Genomic DNA, 20,080 nt, shown 5'->3' on the forward strand with positions numbered 1-20,080 from the left:
GATGGTTACTTAGTTTTCTCCTGCTCTTAATTATTTAATTTGTCTTTAACCCAAGGGGCTCATATTTGCCTTTAAATCAAAGATAGTATGTAGATGTGAAATTACTTCCAGTGGGTCTTTGTGAGCCTACGGATGGGATGAGTTTTCATCCCTTTCACTCAGAGGAAATTTGACTGGCTAAAAAAAAATCAGGTTGTGGTAAGTGGTGATATAGTGTATGGCCTTTTTCACCCCTGAGAGGGCCCAGATTCAGGCCACCTACTAGACACAACTGCAGGATTTCTGATGGTGCTTGGCCTTGCTGGATCAGGTCAGAGCAGTTGAGCTGCAGATCCCTAAATAACCGTTGGAAAGAAGCAAAGTGATTAGGACATACTCAGGTGGAGCCCAAATATGACAGAAAGGGGACTTACCCAAGAGCCAAGTAACACCAGCACTTTTGGGAGAAGTGAGGGGCGGCATGCTGGGCTGTTGTCAGCCTGGAGAGATTTAAATCTGCAGTCCCCCCACTTTCCAAGAGATGCCCCAATGCAGACAGGAGCAGAAGTTTAGAGAGTATAGAAAGAGAAAAATACCCTGATGGTGTGGCCCTGTGCTCAGGTTATTTCCTTGGGAAGGTGGAGGCTGCGTCCTGTCCTGAGGGGTTCATCTGCCCTTAGCAGGTGGCAGGCTGGATGCTTCCTGGAGATTTTACTTCCATGACATGGCTAATCCTGTACCATGTAAAAAATTACACAGCCATCTGCCAGAAAGCACAATCAGTGCTCATTAGAAAGTTGTTGTGCAAGTTTAAATCTGTTCCAGCATTGTAGAAGGGGCGATTTTGTCCTGAGAAACAGGATCAGATATTGTCTGGCCCCCACAGCCAGCATGAATTTTAAAGCCATGAAACTGTTTAGTTTGATAGAAATATAAGCAAGCTTATATATATATGATCCAGATAAAATTTTTTCCTGCTGGCAACTGACAGTTGGCAGATACAGTATTAATGATGGCAGACCAAGTTCTGGAGTATTTACAAGCTGGTATGTGTCTTACAGGAGACCCATTTGCACATCTTACCTTAAAACAAGTGCAGAGTGAATTTGCTCGTACCGCCCAAAGGGAAATTCCTTTTTGGTACAGTTTGGCAAAGCGGGTAGTGAGAAGTGATTACATATATGTACACATGTCAAGGGCAATTCTCTGTACTTTCTTTAGCAAAAAGGATCATTGTTTCTTGAGGCTAACAAGGATGGAAAGCAAAGTGGCCACTTGCAGCCTTCAGCGCTTGCAGACGTTCTTAAATAACTCCCCTGACTTGCCAGGCTTTTCAGCACGGAGTGCTAACAGCTTGCTTCTGTGGCTCCTGTGCACTCTTTCAATGACACCTTTGTCCCAGGAAAGCAGTCTCTGACTCGTTTCTTTTTTTGCTTGCCTCGCCTTAGCCTCATTCACACTTCACAAAACCACCGGATAGCTCTGTGGGACAAATCTTGCTTTTCAAGAGGAGTAGCAAGGGCAAGAAAACCAGCTCATTTTTAAGGTCTGAGCTTTATTAATTAAATGTGTCTGCCTGTGATAGGGAGGACTTGATTTAGTGACCCAGTTGGGTCCCTTCTGTACCTGTGGTCTTAAGTTCAAGGGGAAGCTTGGTCATCAGAGCAAGGTACAGCACGAAGGGAGGCTAAAATGCACTGGCATGTTTTGTGGGCTCTCCTCCACCTTGCTTGCCAATTGCATTCCATTACTCACTTGTCCTCCACCTTTTTAATTTCATTTCCTAAATTATCTCTTGCCTGCCTCTCTTCATTCTTTCCAGTTTGATGTTCATTAGGCCAATAATTACTCTTAATTCAGTGTTTATGAACTACTGCTGGTATTTATAAACATTGGTGCCAGCAGTACCACAGTTGTTCTTAGATGTCCAAGAGAAAGTCAAAAGCTGTTGACATAAGTAGGAGTCATGAACTCTGAATGTATAAAAATCCTGTGTTGCAGTTTGCACACTGTAGTGAGTGGTGAGGAGGAGATATCTGTTAGGCTTTCAGCCAGTTGGTTATTCACATGGCTCATTTTGGGGAGGAGAATATCTTTAAAGGCTGTTTTTCCCCGCAGCAGCTGCAGCCGTGCTGATGAGAAAACAGGGCAGTTTACACCAGCTGGCAGCAGCGAAGTTCAGCCTCCTGGTTAGTCACCTCGGCTCCCTCATGCCTTGGCCACCCAAGCCTGCAACCTGAGAAGAGGTCACAAATGGAGAGAGGGACAAAAAAAGGATGTGTGTGTGGGCCAACATTAAAATATTAGGGAATAATCGTCATTCTCTAATTTAATTATCATCCTTAGTTAGATTCATTGCAAACACTACAATAAGAAATGTCCTTGAATTGCCTACCTTTTAATTTGCCCACTGATGCATTTCCGTTCCTCGCCTTTCGTTCTTGCCATGCTCACTGTCGTAGTTCAGCCCCGATCGGACCAGACTACGCAGTCTCTCTCTCACTCCCCCCACCTTCCGAGAGAACAGGGAGAGAAAATATAAGGAAAAACGACTCGAGGTTTGAGATAAGGACAGGGAGAAATCCTTAAAGTTACCGTCACGGGCAAAACAGACTCGACTTGGGGAAAAGTATTCATTTATTACTACAAACAGCAGGAGAATGAGACAGAGAACAAGATAACCTCCATCCACCCCTCCCTCTTCCCAAGCTTAACATTATCTCTACTACCTTCCCTCCCCGAGTGGCACAGGGGGAAAGAGGGAATGGGGGTTGCAGTCAGTTCATCATATGTTGTTTTACGCCGCTGCTTCATGGTCGGGGGAAGAACTCCTCACATTCCTCCCCTGCTCCAGCGTGGGGTCCCACCCGTACGCCACAGTCCTTTGTGGAACTGCTCCGGCGTGGGTCGTCTCTTCCACGGGTGCAGTCCCTCCAGAACAGCTGTCCCAGCGGGCCCTCCACGGGCCACAGCTGCCTTCAGGCATCCACCTCCCCCGGTGCGGGGTCCTTCACGAGCTCCAAGTGGATCTCTGCTCCTCCGTGGACCTCCATGGGCTGCAGGGGGACAACCTGCTCCACCATGGTCGTCACCACAGGCTGCAGGGGAATCTTGGCCAGGAGCCGCATTACTCCTCCCCCTCCTTCTGAACTGACCTTGGCGTCTGCAGCCGTTCCTCACAACAGGCTGGTCCTGGTAGATGTCTCTCAGGATCTTTTTTACATCTTATTCACTTCTCATCTCCTCTGCACTTCTTGCAGCCGGGCTGGACCAAGTCGGGCCCAGTCGGCTGCCTGGCGAGAGGCCAGAGGGTGAGGCCTGCAAGGCCCATGAGGCCTGCGCCTCCCCCTCTGCGCCTCTGCCCCCGCTCAGCTTCTTCACATCTTCTCTTCTCTCTCCTTTTTTCCTGTTTTCCCCTACTTAAATACGTTATCGCAGAGGCGTTATCACGAGACATTCTGCTACCAATCGGCTCGGCCTTGGCCAGCAGCAGGTCCGCCTTAGGCCCGGCCGAGTCCACTGAACAAAGGGGAGCGACTTCTAGCAGTTTCCTACAGAAGCTACCACCTTAGGCCCCCCCTCACTAAACAAAACCACGACACTCACGTGTCACAGCACCTTGTGATGTGCTCAGATATTGGCTTCTGGTAGGGCCAGTGGAGCCCAGTGGGCCAAATTATCCCTAGATGCAAAAGCACAAACCTGTTTAAATGGCTTTAAACTGGAAGAGGATAGACTTGCCCAGAGAAGCTGTACATGCCCCATGCGTGGAAACATTCAACGCCAGGTTGGATGGGGCTTTGAGCAACCTGATCTAGTGGAAGATGTCCCGGGATATGACAGGGGGGCTGGAACTGGATGATCTTTAAGGTCTCTTCCAACCCAGACCATTCTGTGATTCTATGATTGGCAACTTCATGGCTGTGTTAGGAGTATACAGATTAGGATTTACCTCGCCGAGCAGAAACAAAAATAAGGTAATTGAAAGTTTTCTTCCTAGCACATTCCTCTGGTAATCTAAAACCACCACCAAATATCATAGAAGTCTCAATAATATCTTAAGAGCTATCAGTCTGCAATAGTAATGAAACAATGGTCTTATGAGGAACAAAAGTACATAGGATTTTTCATATACTTTTATACCATCTCTTTTTATGTAGGTATATTCACGCTTAAGTGATCAAAATTGGTGTATAATAACTGTATTACAGACTAAATTAGGTAACAACTTTCGTGATTTCAACTTAGGCTCAGGTTTAAACTTTGAGAAAGTTTCTGAGCTAGCTACTTAAAACTTTTGCTGTAGTGCAAGTTAGATTGAGCCATGGTTAATAACAAGTATCACATACATGGGGTTTTGTTACGATTTGAATTTTATTTGCAAACATTAGCTTTCACAAAAGCATCACATATAGCAGCATTGAAATATTGGGCAGATACAAACATGTAACTTCTTGTAATGAGATTAAGAAAAACTGAAGAAGTCATGAAATAAGTAATAATAATCTCATACTTAAAGTTACTTTTAAGAAGGAAGATTAGGGAGCAAGGCAGAAGTAGTGCTTCTTTCCAAATAGTTTCCTGGGGCTAAATCAGCTGACTAAGGGTCAGTTGCTCCAGAATCAAATACTAGACCTACCTAATGCTCAGGTATGAGTTGAGTACCATCATGTGTGAGTCGTGATTTTAAAAAGCACAGTCAGAATGGTGCTCATTCTACCTAAAACAATTAAATATTTCAAACAATTTCTAAGTTGCTGTGCATTTGTGTCATGCAGATCATTGTGCATTGTCAGCAGTCTTTGCTTTGTTAAGCAAAAGGTGTTTTCTTTGCCACACGTGAAGAAATAATAAGCAGTCCAAATGTGCCCAGTATTACTGAGGGACCTAAGCCATGCTAGTAGAAAGGGAATAGAAGTCGTACTGTGCATCTATAAATGCACTGTGCTTCCAGAACAGGTTGTTCCATCAGTCTACTAATCATATTTTAATAGTATTTTCTTTATGAAGTTCTTTAACTTAAAAAAAAAATGCGGATGAAGGGTAGTTAAAATCACTCACTGTTCTTTTACTCAGAGGTGGTTCACAGTTAAGACATAAATTAAAATTTAAGACCAACTTTCCCTCGAGTCATCATTCATTTGCGGAGGGCTTTCTTTTCGAGAGCCCAGCTATCCATCAGTGCTACTTTTATGGCTGCACAACTCCTGGGATATCTACAGCCCTCCCATTCTTCAGTGTAACTGAATCTCTTTTCTAGAGTCAGTGAACATGGTAACATAAGAAACATGGCAAAATGGGAAAATTAACTGTGACTTTTGGAGCTTCTGTCTAGCTATAGGCTTGTGATACCTGTTGTCCAGGGCTGTGGTTAGCCAGAGATTAGTAGGAATGACAGCTACCTTTCTTGAAAAGCACATCGCAAGACCCTGAAAGTGTCCTGTCTCTGACTTTGCAATACGGGAGAGCACCAGCTAACAAACTGCAGCAGTTAGCTCTTTAAATAAATAATCTTGGGTTCCTCGATTTCACCTGACCAAGCAAAATAAATACATTTTAAAAGAAATCTCTTTGCCTGTCTTTCCTCTTCCCGCTCCTCCTTTGCAGGGTTGGGCATCACTCCAGTTTTGCTCTCTGCTCCAGATGCTTTTGGTGTCTCTCAGCGCTTACTAATCCTACGTGGTATTTCATGAGTGAGGAGGAATGTCTCTTTCTCTACATCACCTCTGCAGTTTGTCTCTGGGTCTGTCCCCCGACACAAGCAACCCCCAGTTCCTGTCAGGAATATCCCAGAACACACTTGTGCCCCACAGTCTCCCTATACACCCCTCTCATAGTTTCCTCCCCTGCCCATTGAAGAAAGCGGGTTGTGCTTTCTTCCTGTGGAGGGCAGCAGCCAAGATAAGAGAGAAGGCAGGTAGCCTACCCTTCTGCTCTCCTCTCCTTTCCTATCTCTTTTTGGCACAAAATGCAACTCTGGTGGGTTGATCTTGGCTGGCTGCCAGACATTCACCGCTCTCGCCCTCGCCACATGAAATGTGGAGGGAAGACTCCTTCAGAGGTTGGCACTGGTGTTGAATTGAGTCAGAAGTCAGTACAGCTGAGGGTTTTTTGGCACTTAAATTTTAATTAACTGGAATGACATGGGTCCCAGCCTGGTATCTCATGATGGACAGTCAAAATCAAAGATTGCTCCTGAAATTTTGCTGTAAAATTTACTCTCAAATGTGCTGTGTTGTGCAAAGCAGACGTAGCCCTTTCTCTTTACTTTCTGAAGACATCCAGAAGAAGTAATTTGAGGTTAGACTGAGTTTTTGACAGATATTACATGTGCAGTTTTATTTCAGGTCTGCCGAATGTGTAGCCTGTGTGTGTTGGCGCCCCTGCATGCTGCTGGAAATGCTTGTGCCTCATTGCAGCACTGCTGGGTGACTTTGCCAATCCATCACCTGATTTGGGAAGCTCAGCACAAGCAGTGCCGTCCGGCCCGAACAAGAGGATGTGTTGTGTGCCCTGATGTTGTTCTGGGATGAGATTAATTTCAGCACGCTCATATTAATCCATTATATGTCTCTTTCCAGCACAAATGGACCCCCGAGGCCTATCTCCCAGACAAATTAAAAGTGACAGTGATGATGACGACCTGCCAAATGTGACCTTAGATAGCGTTAATGAAACTGGATCTACAGCGCTCTCCATAGCCAGAGCAGTACAAGAGTAAGTATCACATTCCCAGAGCAAGATGAGTGTTGCTGAGGTGCTCCCAGGCCAGTGGAGGCACCGGCCCTCGGCGGTGCCGCAGAGGTGTCCCCCCAGCTGCGGGCTGGCATACCTGCCAGCATGTCTTCTGTTTAGCTTTGTTCCCTTTAGGAAGAGATGACTGTATCTCTCGTCTCTCTCTTATTCCCTTTTCTTTCTCTCTACCCTCATTATTAGGTAAAGTTTCAAATGGAAGATTTTCTTCCCCTTTATTAACTTGCAAAGCTTGTGATGTATTTATCTCCAAAAGGAGACCAGGTTAGACTTTCACTCAAAAACCATGATTTTTTTTCTTGATTGAAAGCAGCATCAAGAAGTTTCTTCTTCTTGCTGTAGGAACTGCCTACATTTCTCCAGAAGGACAGTTCATTGAAAGGAGATTAGTGAGAGGCTTTGAACAGTTTTTCCATTGCTGTTATTTTTCAGTGTATTTTTACTCACTGGATGGATAAATAATTTCTTAATGTGATGTCTATATTGCTTGTTTAAGACGAATGAAAAGTTTATCATGAACATTAGCAATTCTGTAGATGCATGAGCTTGCGCAGTCACTGTAGCAGCTGGAAGGGAACCAACTGTGAGGTAAATAAGTATTAATATCCCCATTTTTATAGGTGAGGAAAATGAGGTTATGCATAAAGGTCACCCTGTAGGTCTGAAGCAGAGCTGGAAATAGAACTAGAGCCTCCAGGCACTGAAGCCTGTGCTAGACCCACAAAATACATTACTTTATCTGGAAGGTTCAAAATATGGGCATTCTGGATGTTATTAAATAGGAAGGGATATAATAAAAGCCATTAGACGTTGTTATTATATAATTTATTATAGATGTATTTTAAATGTCTTACCTAAAAGTACTTAGTTTTGCTTTGTTTTCCTGGCCATCAGTAACCAAAAGCACTGACATTTCCAAAGTGATGTCCTGTTTGCTTAGAGGAAACTAAGCCATGTTTGAAGGGGAACTACTTTTTGGGTTTTCACCAGACATCCACTAATTCATTTTCTAGTCAGGCCAAGTAACATCAAACCTATATTCGCCTTAAGCAGAGAGGGAGTTCCCTATGGGCAAGGCAAGGCAAGGCGTTAGCTCTCTCTGTAATTAGCATGCTCCCGGTCTGATGGTGGTAAAGGAAGGGAAGGTTTCTTCACCAGTGACACTATTGCTTGATAGACAGGCCTCACACGTATTTTGAATTCGCTAGTTGCAACGCCAGGCCCTGAAGTGCAAAGTATTTTTTTCTCAGTTTATAGCACACATAATAAGCTAGAAAACTAAAACAACTCGTCATGATTTTGCACTAAATGGTTGTGTCTAATTAATGGAAAGAGGAAGCATGGGGTGCTAGCAAATCCTTCTAACATATGACTGGCAGGCAGATACTATTCTCTATGATGGACATTGCTTGAACACTTAGAGAACTGGTCAAGCCATGGAAAGCTCTTCTAGCTTTTCCACAATGCATTCCACAGTTTATGTAGGTAAATGTGTTGAATATTACTTGGCTGGCTCTGGAGCTTAAGAATTAAATTAAGAAATTTAATAATATAACATCAACTCATCCTTGTTACAGGTTTTATTTAAACAGCAATCTGTTAGTTTATTTCAAAAGCCCCATTAGGAAAATCTAATTTGCCTGTGATCTGCAATTTGTCTTCTTTTTTACTTCCTTCTCAGTCATAGACACCATGCTTACAGCTGCTGAGCTGAAAAGAGACATTAGGAGGTTATACCGACTCCACTCAATCCATTTCTTTCTTGGTCTATAATATGGTGCCTTTCAAACAGGCTCTATTCTTAATTGAGGCATTTAACGTGTACCTTACTATTAGATGTTTAGCAAAGCAGTCCACCGATAATAAAAGCCCACATTCTACGTACCCTTTTGCAGAGAGGAAAGTGCCTTTGAAGCCTTCCGAAGGGAGATCCTGTGTGCTCAATTTCAGGGTCTAAACTTAGCAGACAGGAATTTCCTCCGAGGACGTGGAAAGGCACCTACTGTTCTGCTGAATAACCGGGCAGTGTAAGGGCATGCATAGAAAGACTGCTTCAGTAGGCAGTGAAGTGTAGGTCTAAGCCAAGTGCCTAAGTCAGGCAGGCTGGACCTCAGAGGCTAGAGGACTCTCCCACAGAGTGTGTTCTTTCTTAACTGAGCTTGTAAATGCTTTCTTGTGAATAGTTATACAGTTAACAACAAAATATAACTTCTTGCTGAGAGAAAGTCTTCTCTTCTTATAGGTTGTTGGCCTGGAAATACAGCATGGCACCTCCAAAGGGATGGCAGCATCCTTTCCTTCAGTACTGGATTGCTGTTGTGCAATCTTGTCTTTGTTAAAAAAATACCAAGCCTAGTTTGTAGATGCCGGTGGCAGGTGCGAGACAACACCTTGACCTTTTTCTGGTTGGTTTTCAGACATCTTTAAATTATCCTGCATAAGGATTGTAAATAGATGTATGTACATTAGCCTGTTGCTGATTATTCTCCAAGAGCAAAAAGGGATTTCCCATAACCTGTGGTGGGTATTGCCCCTCACGCAATGTGTGGGGCTGTGGGGAATTGCCTTGGTGAGGCTCCTGACTTTCCCTTGTGCTGTCTGTGGGGTTCAGCATTGGTTTTGCGTAGTTAGACATCTGCAATGTAGGTGTCTGCATCCAAGCTAGTAACCTCACCTCCCTGCATATGAACCAAATAGCAGTTGGCGTGTCCAGACGGTAATTCTTTTGACCTGTTCTAGCTGTCTAATTTAGGGAGAGAGAGACACTCAAGTCCATGAGCATCTGTTCCTCTCCATTGACTGCAGGCAGTGCAGACAGCTGCCTGAGACATACTTGTCAGCACTGCAGATCTCTGGTGTGAGGTGAGGGTACGGCGATCCACAGCGCCTGACTGAGGAGTCAACATGCCAGAAGCTGGGAGTGACAGGACAATACTGATCGCTCCGGCATCTTCCCTTGGATCTAAATCTGCCAGGTGGGGTTAGCAATGCCAAAGTTTTAACCATGAGCTGAAGGAAAATAAACTAGTCAGTGTTCGGGGAGGAACTGTTTAAATATAGCCATTTTTAAGCTTGCTGTCTTGGAAATCAGCCTTCTGTGGCTGGGCCACAGGACAATTTGGAATGCCTATATGAAAGCTTTGCTTTTCATGTCCTCTAAAACTGGAAGGCATCCGCCTGTGTTGCTGCTTTGTTTCAGGTCCACTATAGTCTTACAACAAAAAAAAATTCTTGCCAGTAAAAATAGTGACAATCAGACATTAAGAGCCACATGTTTGGCATTAGTTCTTATTTATGCAAACAGAATGTAATTTGCTTGCATATTTGTAAAACAACCAAGTATGACTATTTTTTTTCTCAGGGAAATTGCCTTCTTGCTGCTAGCTTTTTATTGGCTGAGCTTCCAGACTTCTCAGTAGTTCTTTTGGAATGACTTCATAGTCCTTCCTCAGTTCAGCAAACCCAATCAATAGTGTAAAGTTATAGATAAACAAAGTCATTATTTCAAGCAGGGTACTTTGGTGAAATTTCTTTATGTGACAGTGCTGCTTTATGGCAGTTGCTATGCCTTACCATAATATGGACTAAGAATAATTTATTAATCTCAGATAATATGCTCTGGCTGTTAATAAATATTGCAGCAATATGTAGATTTCAGTGGGCTTCGCATTGTAATTAGCATTTCATCCTTTTTGTAGCATGTTTTACAAACTCATTTTGACATGTAGCTCTCCAACAAAGAGCTGATTTGCCTCAATACGCCTGACACCACTGATGCTTATTGCACAGCAAGAATCGCATCATATATTCAGGGTCAAATCTCAGACACGCTTTAGAAATCTTTATGAAGCCAAAGGAAGAGGAGGCATTAGTCAAGCCCTAGAAGACCAGTAAAACTTTCTAAGGGCCCCTCTCAGAGGCAGCGTGCTGTTCCCTCAGCCTGGCAGCCCTTGCATCCCTAGGCGGCCCTGATGCAGCAGGGCTCAGGAGCTGTCTCCATGGTAGATAGTGATGCAAACCCTGAACAGGACATTCATCTTCTTTCCCTGCACACCTGCGCAATAAAATATTTTACAGTATGCGGCTCTCTCTCCCTGAGCATGCACAACATAAGATCACCTACTTGCAGAGGCTGAGGGCAGAAGTGGGAGAGGCAGAGGTTGATTTTTAGCATGAACTTTTGATCGGTGTATCAGCAAAAATCCAAAGATCCAGAAATTCCTCTTTCTTTCCCTAGACTTTTTTTCTCTTTAGGGGGTGTAGGTGAAGGGAACCCCTTTGACAAAATGATTTTTTCTTTCAAATGATGTCAAGGAGGAGATGGACTGTGAATATAAACTGATGATACTTAAGATACCTTCTTGTTTTTCCAGGGTGATGGAGAGACAGAAAATTCAGAGAGGAAAGCCTGACTGCTTGTAGTTACAGCTGCAGTTAATTCATAGAAATGTGATTTATCATTTGGATGTGACCACAGTGACCTTTAGCGTGAACTCTTCTTTGCGCTGAGCTGGGTGCCACTGAGTGCTTGTATAAAAATGAGATTAGGGGCTTTGACCCTACCCCCTGTTCTCTTTGGCTACATTATGTGTTTGATGTATTGATACTAACGTGATCATCTTACTTTATTTTTAAATTCTGTTGGCTTTTATTATTGGATACTGCACTAGAAAAAAAGAAATTCCACAGCAGACAGACAGCATAGCCACAGTACCGATGTACTCTCTTAAATTGGTATGTATTTTTCAAGTCTGAATTTTTCTCCTTAGATCTCTTTTTCTCCCTCCTCTTCTTCAATGTAAATCAACTTCTGTGGTTGATTTTTATCTCTTTTGAGGTTTATAACTGTATTCCCATCAGCCATTCATTTTCTACACTGATACTGTATGTTTTCCTGCTTCAGCTGCAATCATTACTACCATTGTGTTATTCATTACAGGGAACTTTCATCTCAGTTTTTTCTTCTAGTTACAGACAAAATACTTTGTCCTGAGTCTCCAGGAAACATAAGCGAGGGTGTTTTGGCAGCACTTTTGTGAACTTTGTTTCTCTCTCCTCTGGTACGTCCGCCCTCCATGAACAAATGCTCATTTTAAAACTGCCACACAATTGAATGGTGATTTTACAGATGGAGAACTGACTAGTGCTGGTCCAGAATTTCTCAATAAAACATTTTTTTTTCCACTGGAGAATGCTAATTTGTCTAAAACAAAATTGTGGAAATCCATCAGTTTTGATTTTACTTTTCTCATGAAGATTTCCCAGAACTGGGATGCATTTTCCATTGCGGTAAGGCTTTACAGCAGAAGATCACATGGTTGCTGCAATGCTGCTGGGGGGAAATTGGACCCCACACTCAGAAGCAGAACTGTCCATGGGCCTCCCACCTCCCTATAGGCTGTTATGCTGTGGAGCTTCTCCTCAGCCTCCTTGAGAGTCACTCTGCAAACTGAACTGACTTAATAAATATTAATAGAGAGATGTGTATGCAGATATGTCAGGAAAAGACACTGGTGATATAGAGCCCTGTAAGGCAGGCAATCATCTGTATTATGGTTGATGCCCCCGCTGTGCTGTTATTTTAAGGATGTTTCTGTTCTGATTTAGTTTTATTTTTGTCAGCAGTCTCAGATATGTATCCTGTGACAGAAAAGCAGAGTTTTCTGCAGTGAAAAATGTTGCTGGGTCAGAAGTGAGTTGATGACCCGAGGGCAATATTGAGCTGGCAGAGGTGTGCTGTGTCTCAGCTAGCTTAGGGAACCTCTGGGCAGTACTGGATTGTCCAGTTTGGACATATCCTTGCAGCAGGGTTCATCTTTCAAAACTTTATCGATCTAAAAGTTAGACTCAAGTATTCTCAGTGGAGAGATGTGCATACTTCTAGAACAAATCATATCAGTTGTGATCATCTGCCTTTTGGAGGTGCCTGCCTTCCCCAGTGTTTATAAAGGAACCTGGACAAACGTCTTACAGAGAGTGATAAAACTTAACATTGCTGAAGTTACATATGAGGAATTCCCCTCTACATGATTTTCTAAGGCCATGCTGTAAGTCTGTGACTGAAGAAGAAACTGAACCAATACACTCAAACTTTGGGCCTGTGCAACTACTATAGGTTTGTTTTCTCCTGCCTACATACAGTTAGGATAACTCGCCAAAGAAGTATGGACTTCTTCTACAGTGTATTTATATGGCACTTTACAAACTTTCTTCTAGTAGAATTTGAATTCTCAGAATCCTTTGTATATCAAAATCAATGTGCCTAAAGCTGTACTAAGGACTTCTACTGCAAGAGCCTGAAAGCCCCACATACCTTTGGTCTTTAGGTGCTAACTGTGAGCCTTTGGTTTCAGTAGTCCAAATGGATCTATACTGTTGTAAAAAAAGTTCTTTTTTTTTTTCTTTGTTTCTTTTTTTTTTTTTTTTTTTTTTTGCATATGCGCCATTAAAAAAAAAGTGTAGTAACTTGACAGGTCGAGCAATAAAATCAAAGGATACCATTCTCTGTATGCACAGAGGTTTTAGGATTTTTGGTGTGGAAATTTGCCAGTATATGTTCAGAGCCTTTTGCCAGGATAACAGATTTCCCATCAGCCAGTGATCATTAGGAGCAAAGGCCTGGTGGATGGCCACTGTAAATCAAAAGCAGCTTCTACAAAGAAATCGCCATGGCTGCCTGCTTTGAAAGGATGGTATTGCTTAAATGACAGTGTATTAGGCGATAGGGATATTGTCAAATTGTTCCCTGAAGAAAGCCAATTTGAAAATAAAAGTGCTTTTAGCTTGGTCTACGCAAAATTATGTTTTCTTGTCTCCCCTCTAACAGTAAGTTACCATGATTGTTGAGTAGATGAATCTAGAGCAAGGACACATTGCCATTAGGATGTTTGTTCTCTTCTTTTGAATCACTTTGAACTGCTAGACATTGCTCTTCAATACCACACCATTGCTAGGAGTAACACTTTCCTTTTAAAGGAAATATGTAAATTAAGTGCATAATAAGCTGGAAGAACCACATGTGTTGGTTTTGTTTAGTGAGGGGGAGCTACGATGGCAGCTTCTGCAAGCAGCTGCTAGAAGTTTCCCCTTTGTTCAGTGCACTCGGCCGGGCCTAGGGCGGACCCGCTGCTGGCCAGGACTGAACCAATTGGTGATGGAATGTTCAGTGATAAGGTCTCTGTGATAAAATATTTAAGAAGAGGAAAAATTTTTTTAAAAAAAAGAGAAGTGAAGAAGCAGAAGCAGAAGCAGAGAGGGGGAGGCGCGAGCCTTGTGGCCTTTGTGGCCCTCACCCTCTAGCCTCCCGCAGGGCGGCCGTCTGGGCCCGACTGGGCCCGGCCCAGCTGCAAGAATTGGAGAGGAGATGTGAAGAGAACCTGAGAGGCATCTGCCTGAGCCTGATTGTGAAGAATTTCTTGTGAGAGGAACGGCTGCAGATGCCAAGATCAGTGAAGAAAGAGAGGTGTGAGTAATGTGGCTCCTGGCCAGAATTCCCCTGCAGGCTATGGTGAAGACCATGGTGGAGCTGGCTGTCCCCCTGCTGCCCATGGAGGCTCATGGAGGAGCAGAGATCCACCTGCAGCCCGTGGAGGACCCCACGCTGGGGCAGATGAACGCCCAAAGGAGGCTGTGGCCTGTGGAGGGCCTGCTGGGGCAGCCATTCCGGAGGGGCTGCACCCCATGAAAAAACAACCCAAGCCAGAGCAGTTTCACGAAGGACTGTGGCCTGTGGGAGGAACCCCACGCTGGAGCAGGGGAGGATTGTGAGGAATTTTCCCCTGAGGAGGAAAGAGCGGCATAAAGCGACGTGTGATGAACTGATTGCAACGTCCATTCGCCCCCTGTGCCACTCAGGGAGGGGAAGGAGGCAGACATAATTGAAATGAAGTTAAGCCTGGGAAGAGGGAGGTGTGGGGAGTTGGTTTTGTTCTTTTACTCATTATCCTGCTTTGGTTTTACTAATAATAATAATAAATTTGAAATAGTTTTCCCTAAGACGAGTCTGTTTTGCCCATAACGGTAACTTCAATGATCTTTCCTTGTCTTTATCTCAAACCTCGAGCCTTTTTATTTTATTATCTTTCCCCCATTCCCTTGGAGGATGGGGGGAGTGAGAGAGAGACTGCGTGGCTTGGTCCCAAGCAGGGCTAAACTATGACACCATGCAATCCTGATTCTGTTGAAGTCCAGAGGAGATTTACCATTAACTTCATTTGGTCTAATGATTAAATCTGGAACTGTAACAGATGTCTGGATGCTATAAAGAAAAAAAGTAACTCAGCACCTAGGCTGTTTTCAGGACCAGTATGGTGCAGCAAGAGAGGTATTTTTTAACATGTATGTGTTTATAGATACCTTTCTGTATGTCTCTTTTCATTACCTTTATCCATCACAAGCAAACTTTTAAAGATCTTACTTTCCAGCTTCAATTCAGTGTCTATATTATATTGTCTCATATAATTGTCTTCTCAAAAATAGATTAAATTTGTTAATTAATTTAAATTTTAGTCTAAGAAGTGACAATCATTTCAAGGTAGTTATCAAACTTTGCCATTATTGGGATTTTACATTCCTAAATACATTTACGCAAGTGTGCTTTGGAATAAAATGCCCCAAAACAATACAGTATGATTATAATTCATATAGCATTTTTAATCTTTGTAGTGCTTTGCAAACATTAACTAATTAAATTGTACAGGTCCCCGGCGTGTTCAAATATTGTAATTATCCACAGGTTAGTGACTTGCTCAAGGCCATGCAGCAAAGCAGAGGATGAGCTAGGATCAGGAACGTCTGCCTTCCAGTCCTGTGCTTAATCCACTACAACGTGTTGCTCCAGAGTGAAGCTTGAGTCATTAGTGGTTAGATATGTGAAATGCATTTTATTGATAGGGAGGCAGGCATTGTGTAATTGCTTGAAGAGCCTGACACCGAAGAATGAATTATAAATAACATCATGCATTACTGTTACCCAGTTAGCGGTTTGTACAACTCTTTGGCATCTGTTTCCCCAGTGATTCGTTATTCAGCTTTTTCTGTTTTTTTTTTTTTTTTTTCTTTCTAAATCAGCACAGAAAGCAGAGGCAGAGCTGTGTGCATTAAGAAATTCAGAGCTGTAGCAAATGCTCATCAGTGCGGATTAGACAGCAGAACACTGCCAGAAAAAGCCACAATAAAACTACCTCAGTGAACTGCTACTTTGACTTACTGATAAGAAAAAGAACGAGCATTGTCCTCTGCTGTCATTTGAGCCAAAATTACTTCTTTTTTTCATTATCTAGATCAGATAAGTTTTTATCTTTCCTTTTCCATAAGGCAGTTCCTGTGATTTTGTGACAAACAAACATGGAGAACAATTAAATCTTAATAGCAGTGCTTATGCTGGTTTATGGAAGAATGTTTCCTGAGTGTTTAGATCGATGCATGCAAAAACACAAAAAATGTTGTGTAAGTCACAGGTATGTAAAGTACATGCAAAGGAGAGCACTATTAAGAGGGGAACATTATTTAGCAAGGCATAATTGAGTGAGCATGTGAATCCAGGGATCTAAAAAAAAACCAAAAAACCACAACATTTCTTCTGCTCTTTTCCTTTTTCCTGCATGTTCTGGTTTTGTTAGTGAGGGGGGGCCTAAGGTGGTAGCTTCTGTAGGAAACTGCTAGAAGTCACTCCCCTTTGTTCAGTGGACTTGGCCGGGCCTAGGGCGGACCTGCTGCTGGCCAAGGCCGAGCCAATTGGTAGCAGAATGTCCCGTGATAACGCCTCTGCGATAACGTATTTAAGTAGGGGAAAACAGGAAAAAGAGGGGGAGAAGATGTGAAGCAGCTGAGCGGGGGGCAGAGAGCGGGAGGCGCGAGCCTCATGGGCCTTGCAGGCCTCACCCTCTGGCCTCCCGCCGGGCAGCCGACTGGGCCCAACTCGGCCCGGCCCGGCTGCAAGAAGTGGAGAGGAGATGAGAAGTGAATAAGATGTAAAAAGGATCCTGAGAGACGTCTGCCAGCCTGTTGTGAGGAACGGCTGCAGACGCCAAGGTCAGTGAAGAAGGAGGGGGAGGAGTAATATGGCTCCTGGCCAAGATTCCTCTGCAACTCGTGGTGAAGACCATGGTGGAGCGGGTTGTCCCCCTGCAGCCCATGGACGTCCACGGAGGGGCAGAGACCCACCTGCAGCCCGTGGAGGACCCCACGCTGGAGCAGGTGGAGGCCTGAAGGAGGCTGTGGCCCGTGGAGGGCCCGCTGGGACAGCTGTTCTAGAGGGACTGCACCCCGTGGAAGAGATGACCCACGCCGGAGCAGTTCCACGAAGGACTGTGGCCCGTGGGAGGGACCCCACGCTGGAGCAGAGGAGGAATGTGAGGAGTTCTTCCCCTGACGATGATACAGCGGCATAAAACAACGCGTGATGAACTGACCGCGACCCCCATTCCCTTCCCCTCCACCCCGTGCCGCTCGGGAGGGGAAGGTAGTAGAGATAATGTTAAGCCCGGGAAGAGGGAGGGGTGGGGGGAGGTTATCTTGTTCCCTGTCTCATTCTCCTGCTAATTTTTAGAAATAAATGAATAGTTTTCCCCAAGTCGAGTCTGTTTTGCCCGTGACGGTAACTTTAAGGATTTCTCCCCGTCCTTATCTCAAACCTTGAGCCGTTTTTCTTATATCATCTCCCCCTATTCTCTCGGAGGGTGGGGGGAGCGAGAGAGAGACTGCATAGTCTGGTCCCGATCGGGGCTGAACTACGACACTGCACAATGGGAAAAGATTGTGCTGGGTTTTCTCCTTTATTAGTTCGGTCATCTTTCACTAGTAGTGACCCCACCGCAACCTCATTTCTCACAGCAAATTCTTTTTAGGCTGGAGATAAAAAGGAGTGAAAGGAAGTTCCTGGATGATGGGCGTGGAAGAGTTTTTTGTGCTGAGCCCGTGTGCCAAGGAGGTGGTGTTCTCCATGTGTATGTGACTGAGGACATGAGTGTTACTTTTTTGGACACATCAAGAAAAGAATAACTGGAACTTAAGGCTACTGTTCGTACGAAGTTACTCTAGCCAAAATGAAAGGAATTGAAGGCTGAAACAAGGAGTAAAGCAACACAGTGGCTGAGATAATAGCATCTAATCCTGAGGTGTGTCAGAAATAACGATAATCATGGATTTTAGAGTCGAGCCTAGCACCTTCATCATTATAACCATAACAAGCAAAATATGTGTCAAGAATGAAGTTTTGGGTCATGTTTTAATTCATTTACCCCTCTGGGGTATACTGAGTTGCCACAGGATACAGCAGTGGAAATATGAAATATTTCCCAAATATGAAAATTGAGGCAGGCAGAAAATAAGGAAGAGATTAGGGCAGATCAGAGGAGGCAGCAACAGCCAAACCAGTCTTGTGTTGCATATATCATAGAATCATTTAAGTTGGAAAATACCTTTAAGATCATCAAGTCTAACCATGAACGTAGCACTGCCACGTCTGCTGCTAAACCATGGCCCTAAGCACCACATCTACACATCTTTTAAATAACTCCAGGGATGGTGACTCCACCGCCTCCCTGGACAGCCTGTTCCAATGCTTGACAACCCTTTCAGTGACGAGATTTTTCCTAATATCTAATCTAAACCTCCCCTGGCTCAACTTGAGCCTGTTTTGCTGAGCTCAGGCAGTGTGGAGCAAGCTGACAGGTACTGAGGCCAGAGGCTGCCCTAAAAAGTGCTCATCCTAAGGCTTCTCTACAGTATCTGCTGCTGGTGGAAATCTCCAGCATTGCAAACAGAGCCTGAAAAATGAAATAACCTGGAAATGATCAGAAGCTGCCAGCAACTGTGAAAAGAAATACTTGCATTTGTGTACTATTAGAAGTCAGCAGGAGTCTCAACCTTGTCAAAGTATCTCTCTCAATTATTTGTATTAAAAAAATACCATATTTAGCATATGGATACTGGGATATGGCATGATAAATCAGGGACACACATTGCTGTCAGATAGACAGATTGCTTCACATAGAAGTCACTGTGGTGTTTCTCTTAAGAACTGATGGCCATTGCTATTTCTGTGATCAGTTGCTTATCAGGGCCAAAGAGCCAAGCCATTTATAAATAAGTTCACAGGAGGAACTGGAATAGTGACCAAAATCTCAGTCATAAAATTTTCAAAAGCAGAGTTACAGGATAATGTTGTGTAATAAATTATTTGCTGAGAATTATTTACTGAACTGAACAAGATGATTTGCTTTGCACTCAATATCTCAATTTCTGAACTACTTGCTGTCTGTATCACTACATAATTTCTGAGATTCTAAGGCATAGAAAAGATAAACTATGTTTTTCCTCTTGCTTGAGAGGAACTACCAAGGACGCGTGGTTCTGTAACGGGTTCATCCTTGTCAGTGTACTGCATGGCACAGAGATACCGCTGTCTCCATGTGCTCGCAACATGCGTGAAGTACTGCAAGTACCAAGAACAAGGATAAACGATAACAGCACGGATACTCGAGATGAGTTGCAGATTGCCTGCTTTGAAGGAGTCTTTGGAGGCATTGTGAGGTTTTAAAATAGGTGATTGGCTCCAGAGCACCTACGTAAGGCATCAACTCGCCCGCAGTATAGTCAACACAGAGTTAAATGCTCTTAAGTTCAATGGGCAGAAAAACCAGCTTCCTAGAGCAGACTCCCCTTACCTGCTCAGTACTTGGCTATGAGTCATCTCTGCTCTCTTCGGAGTTCAGGCTTCTGACCTGTTGTTTATTAAGATAGAGTTTGGGGAAAAAAAAAAAAAAGGCTTATGCTCCCAACTTCCAGTTGTAGAAAATAAGAGGTCGAGTACTTTGTTCTCAGCTTACCTATTTCTGCCTGTTTTAAAACCCAGAGCACGCTGTCCTCTTCCTACCATCCGTCATTCTGTTTAAAAATATGATGGCCAGTGGCAGCAGTGGTGCAGCCACTCACATCTTGGCATAAAAACCTAGCAGTTAGAGCGCTGTCTCAAGAAGCCAGATACCTACATTTGCCATTTCTGCAACACGAGGCTAGGACGCAACAGATATCCAGGAGTGGTCGTACAATGTCCTTTTCCTTTTGTTTTTCCTCCTACACTTGTATTTTGGACTGGGAAGTAACTATTACAGATCCCTTTTTTTTCTGAATCCATGTTGTCAGGTGTTTTAGCCATGTTCATAGCACAGATAACGTTCAAGCCCCAGAGGCAAGGGTTGGGCATTTCTCCCCACGGTTTCTGGATCAGAGCAGCGGCTGAGTAGGAGACCATAGCCATTTGGCTTTCAGGCTAAACAGAGAGGAACATAGTAAGCTTTAGGTGTCTGTGTGGTTGGTTGGAGGATGTCTGGGTGTCTTTCACTTC

At 43.8% G+C, this 20,080-nt stretch overlaps 1 protein-coding gene across 4 annotated transcripts in view; it reads left to right on the top strand.

Moving 5' to 3' along the window:
* The window catches only part of KLF12 (KLF transcription factor 12), a 251,675-nt gene that overhangs the window by 167,278 nt on the left and 64,317 nt on the right, over positions 1 to 20,080 (top strand). For all 4 annotated transcript variants that reach the window (XM_086771780.1, XM_086771778.1, XM_086771782.1 and 1 more), the window contains one exon: positions 6,561 to 6,696. In XM_086771780.1, the coding sequence (XP_086627906.1) occupies positions 6,561 to 6,696 (136 nt within the window). The remainder of the gene's footprint in view (positions 1 to 6,560; positions 6,697 to 20,080) is intronic.

Source organism: Chlamydotis macqueenii, chromosome 1, assembly GCF_036417535.1.
Source record: "Chlamydotis macqueenii isolate bChlMac1 chromosome 1, bChlMac1.mat, whole genome shotgun sequence".
Taxonomy (NCBI): domain Eukaryota; kingdom Metazoa; phylum Chordata; class Aves; order Otidiformes; family Otididae; genus Chlamydotis; species Chlamydotis macqueenii.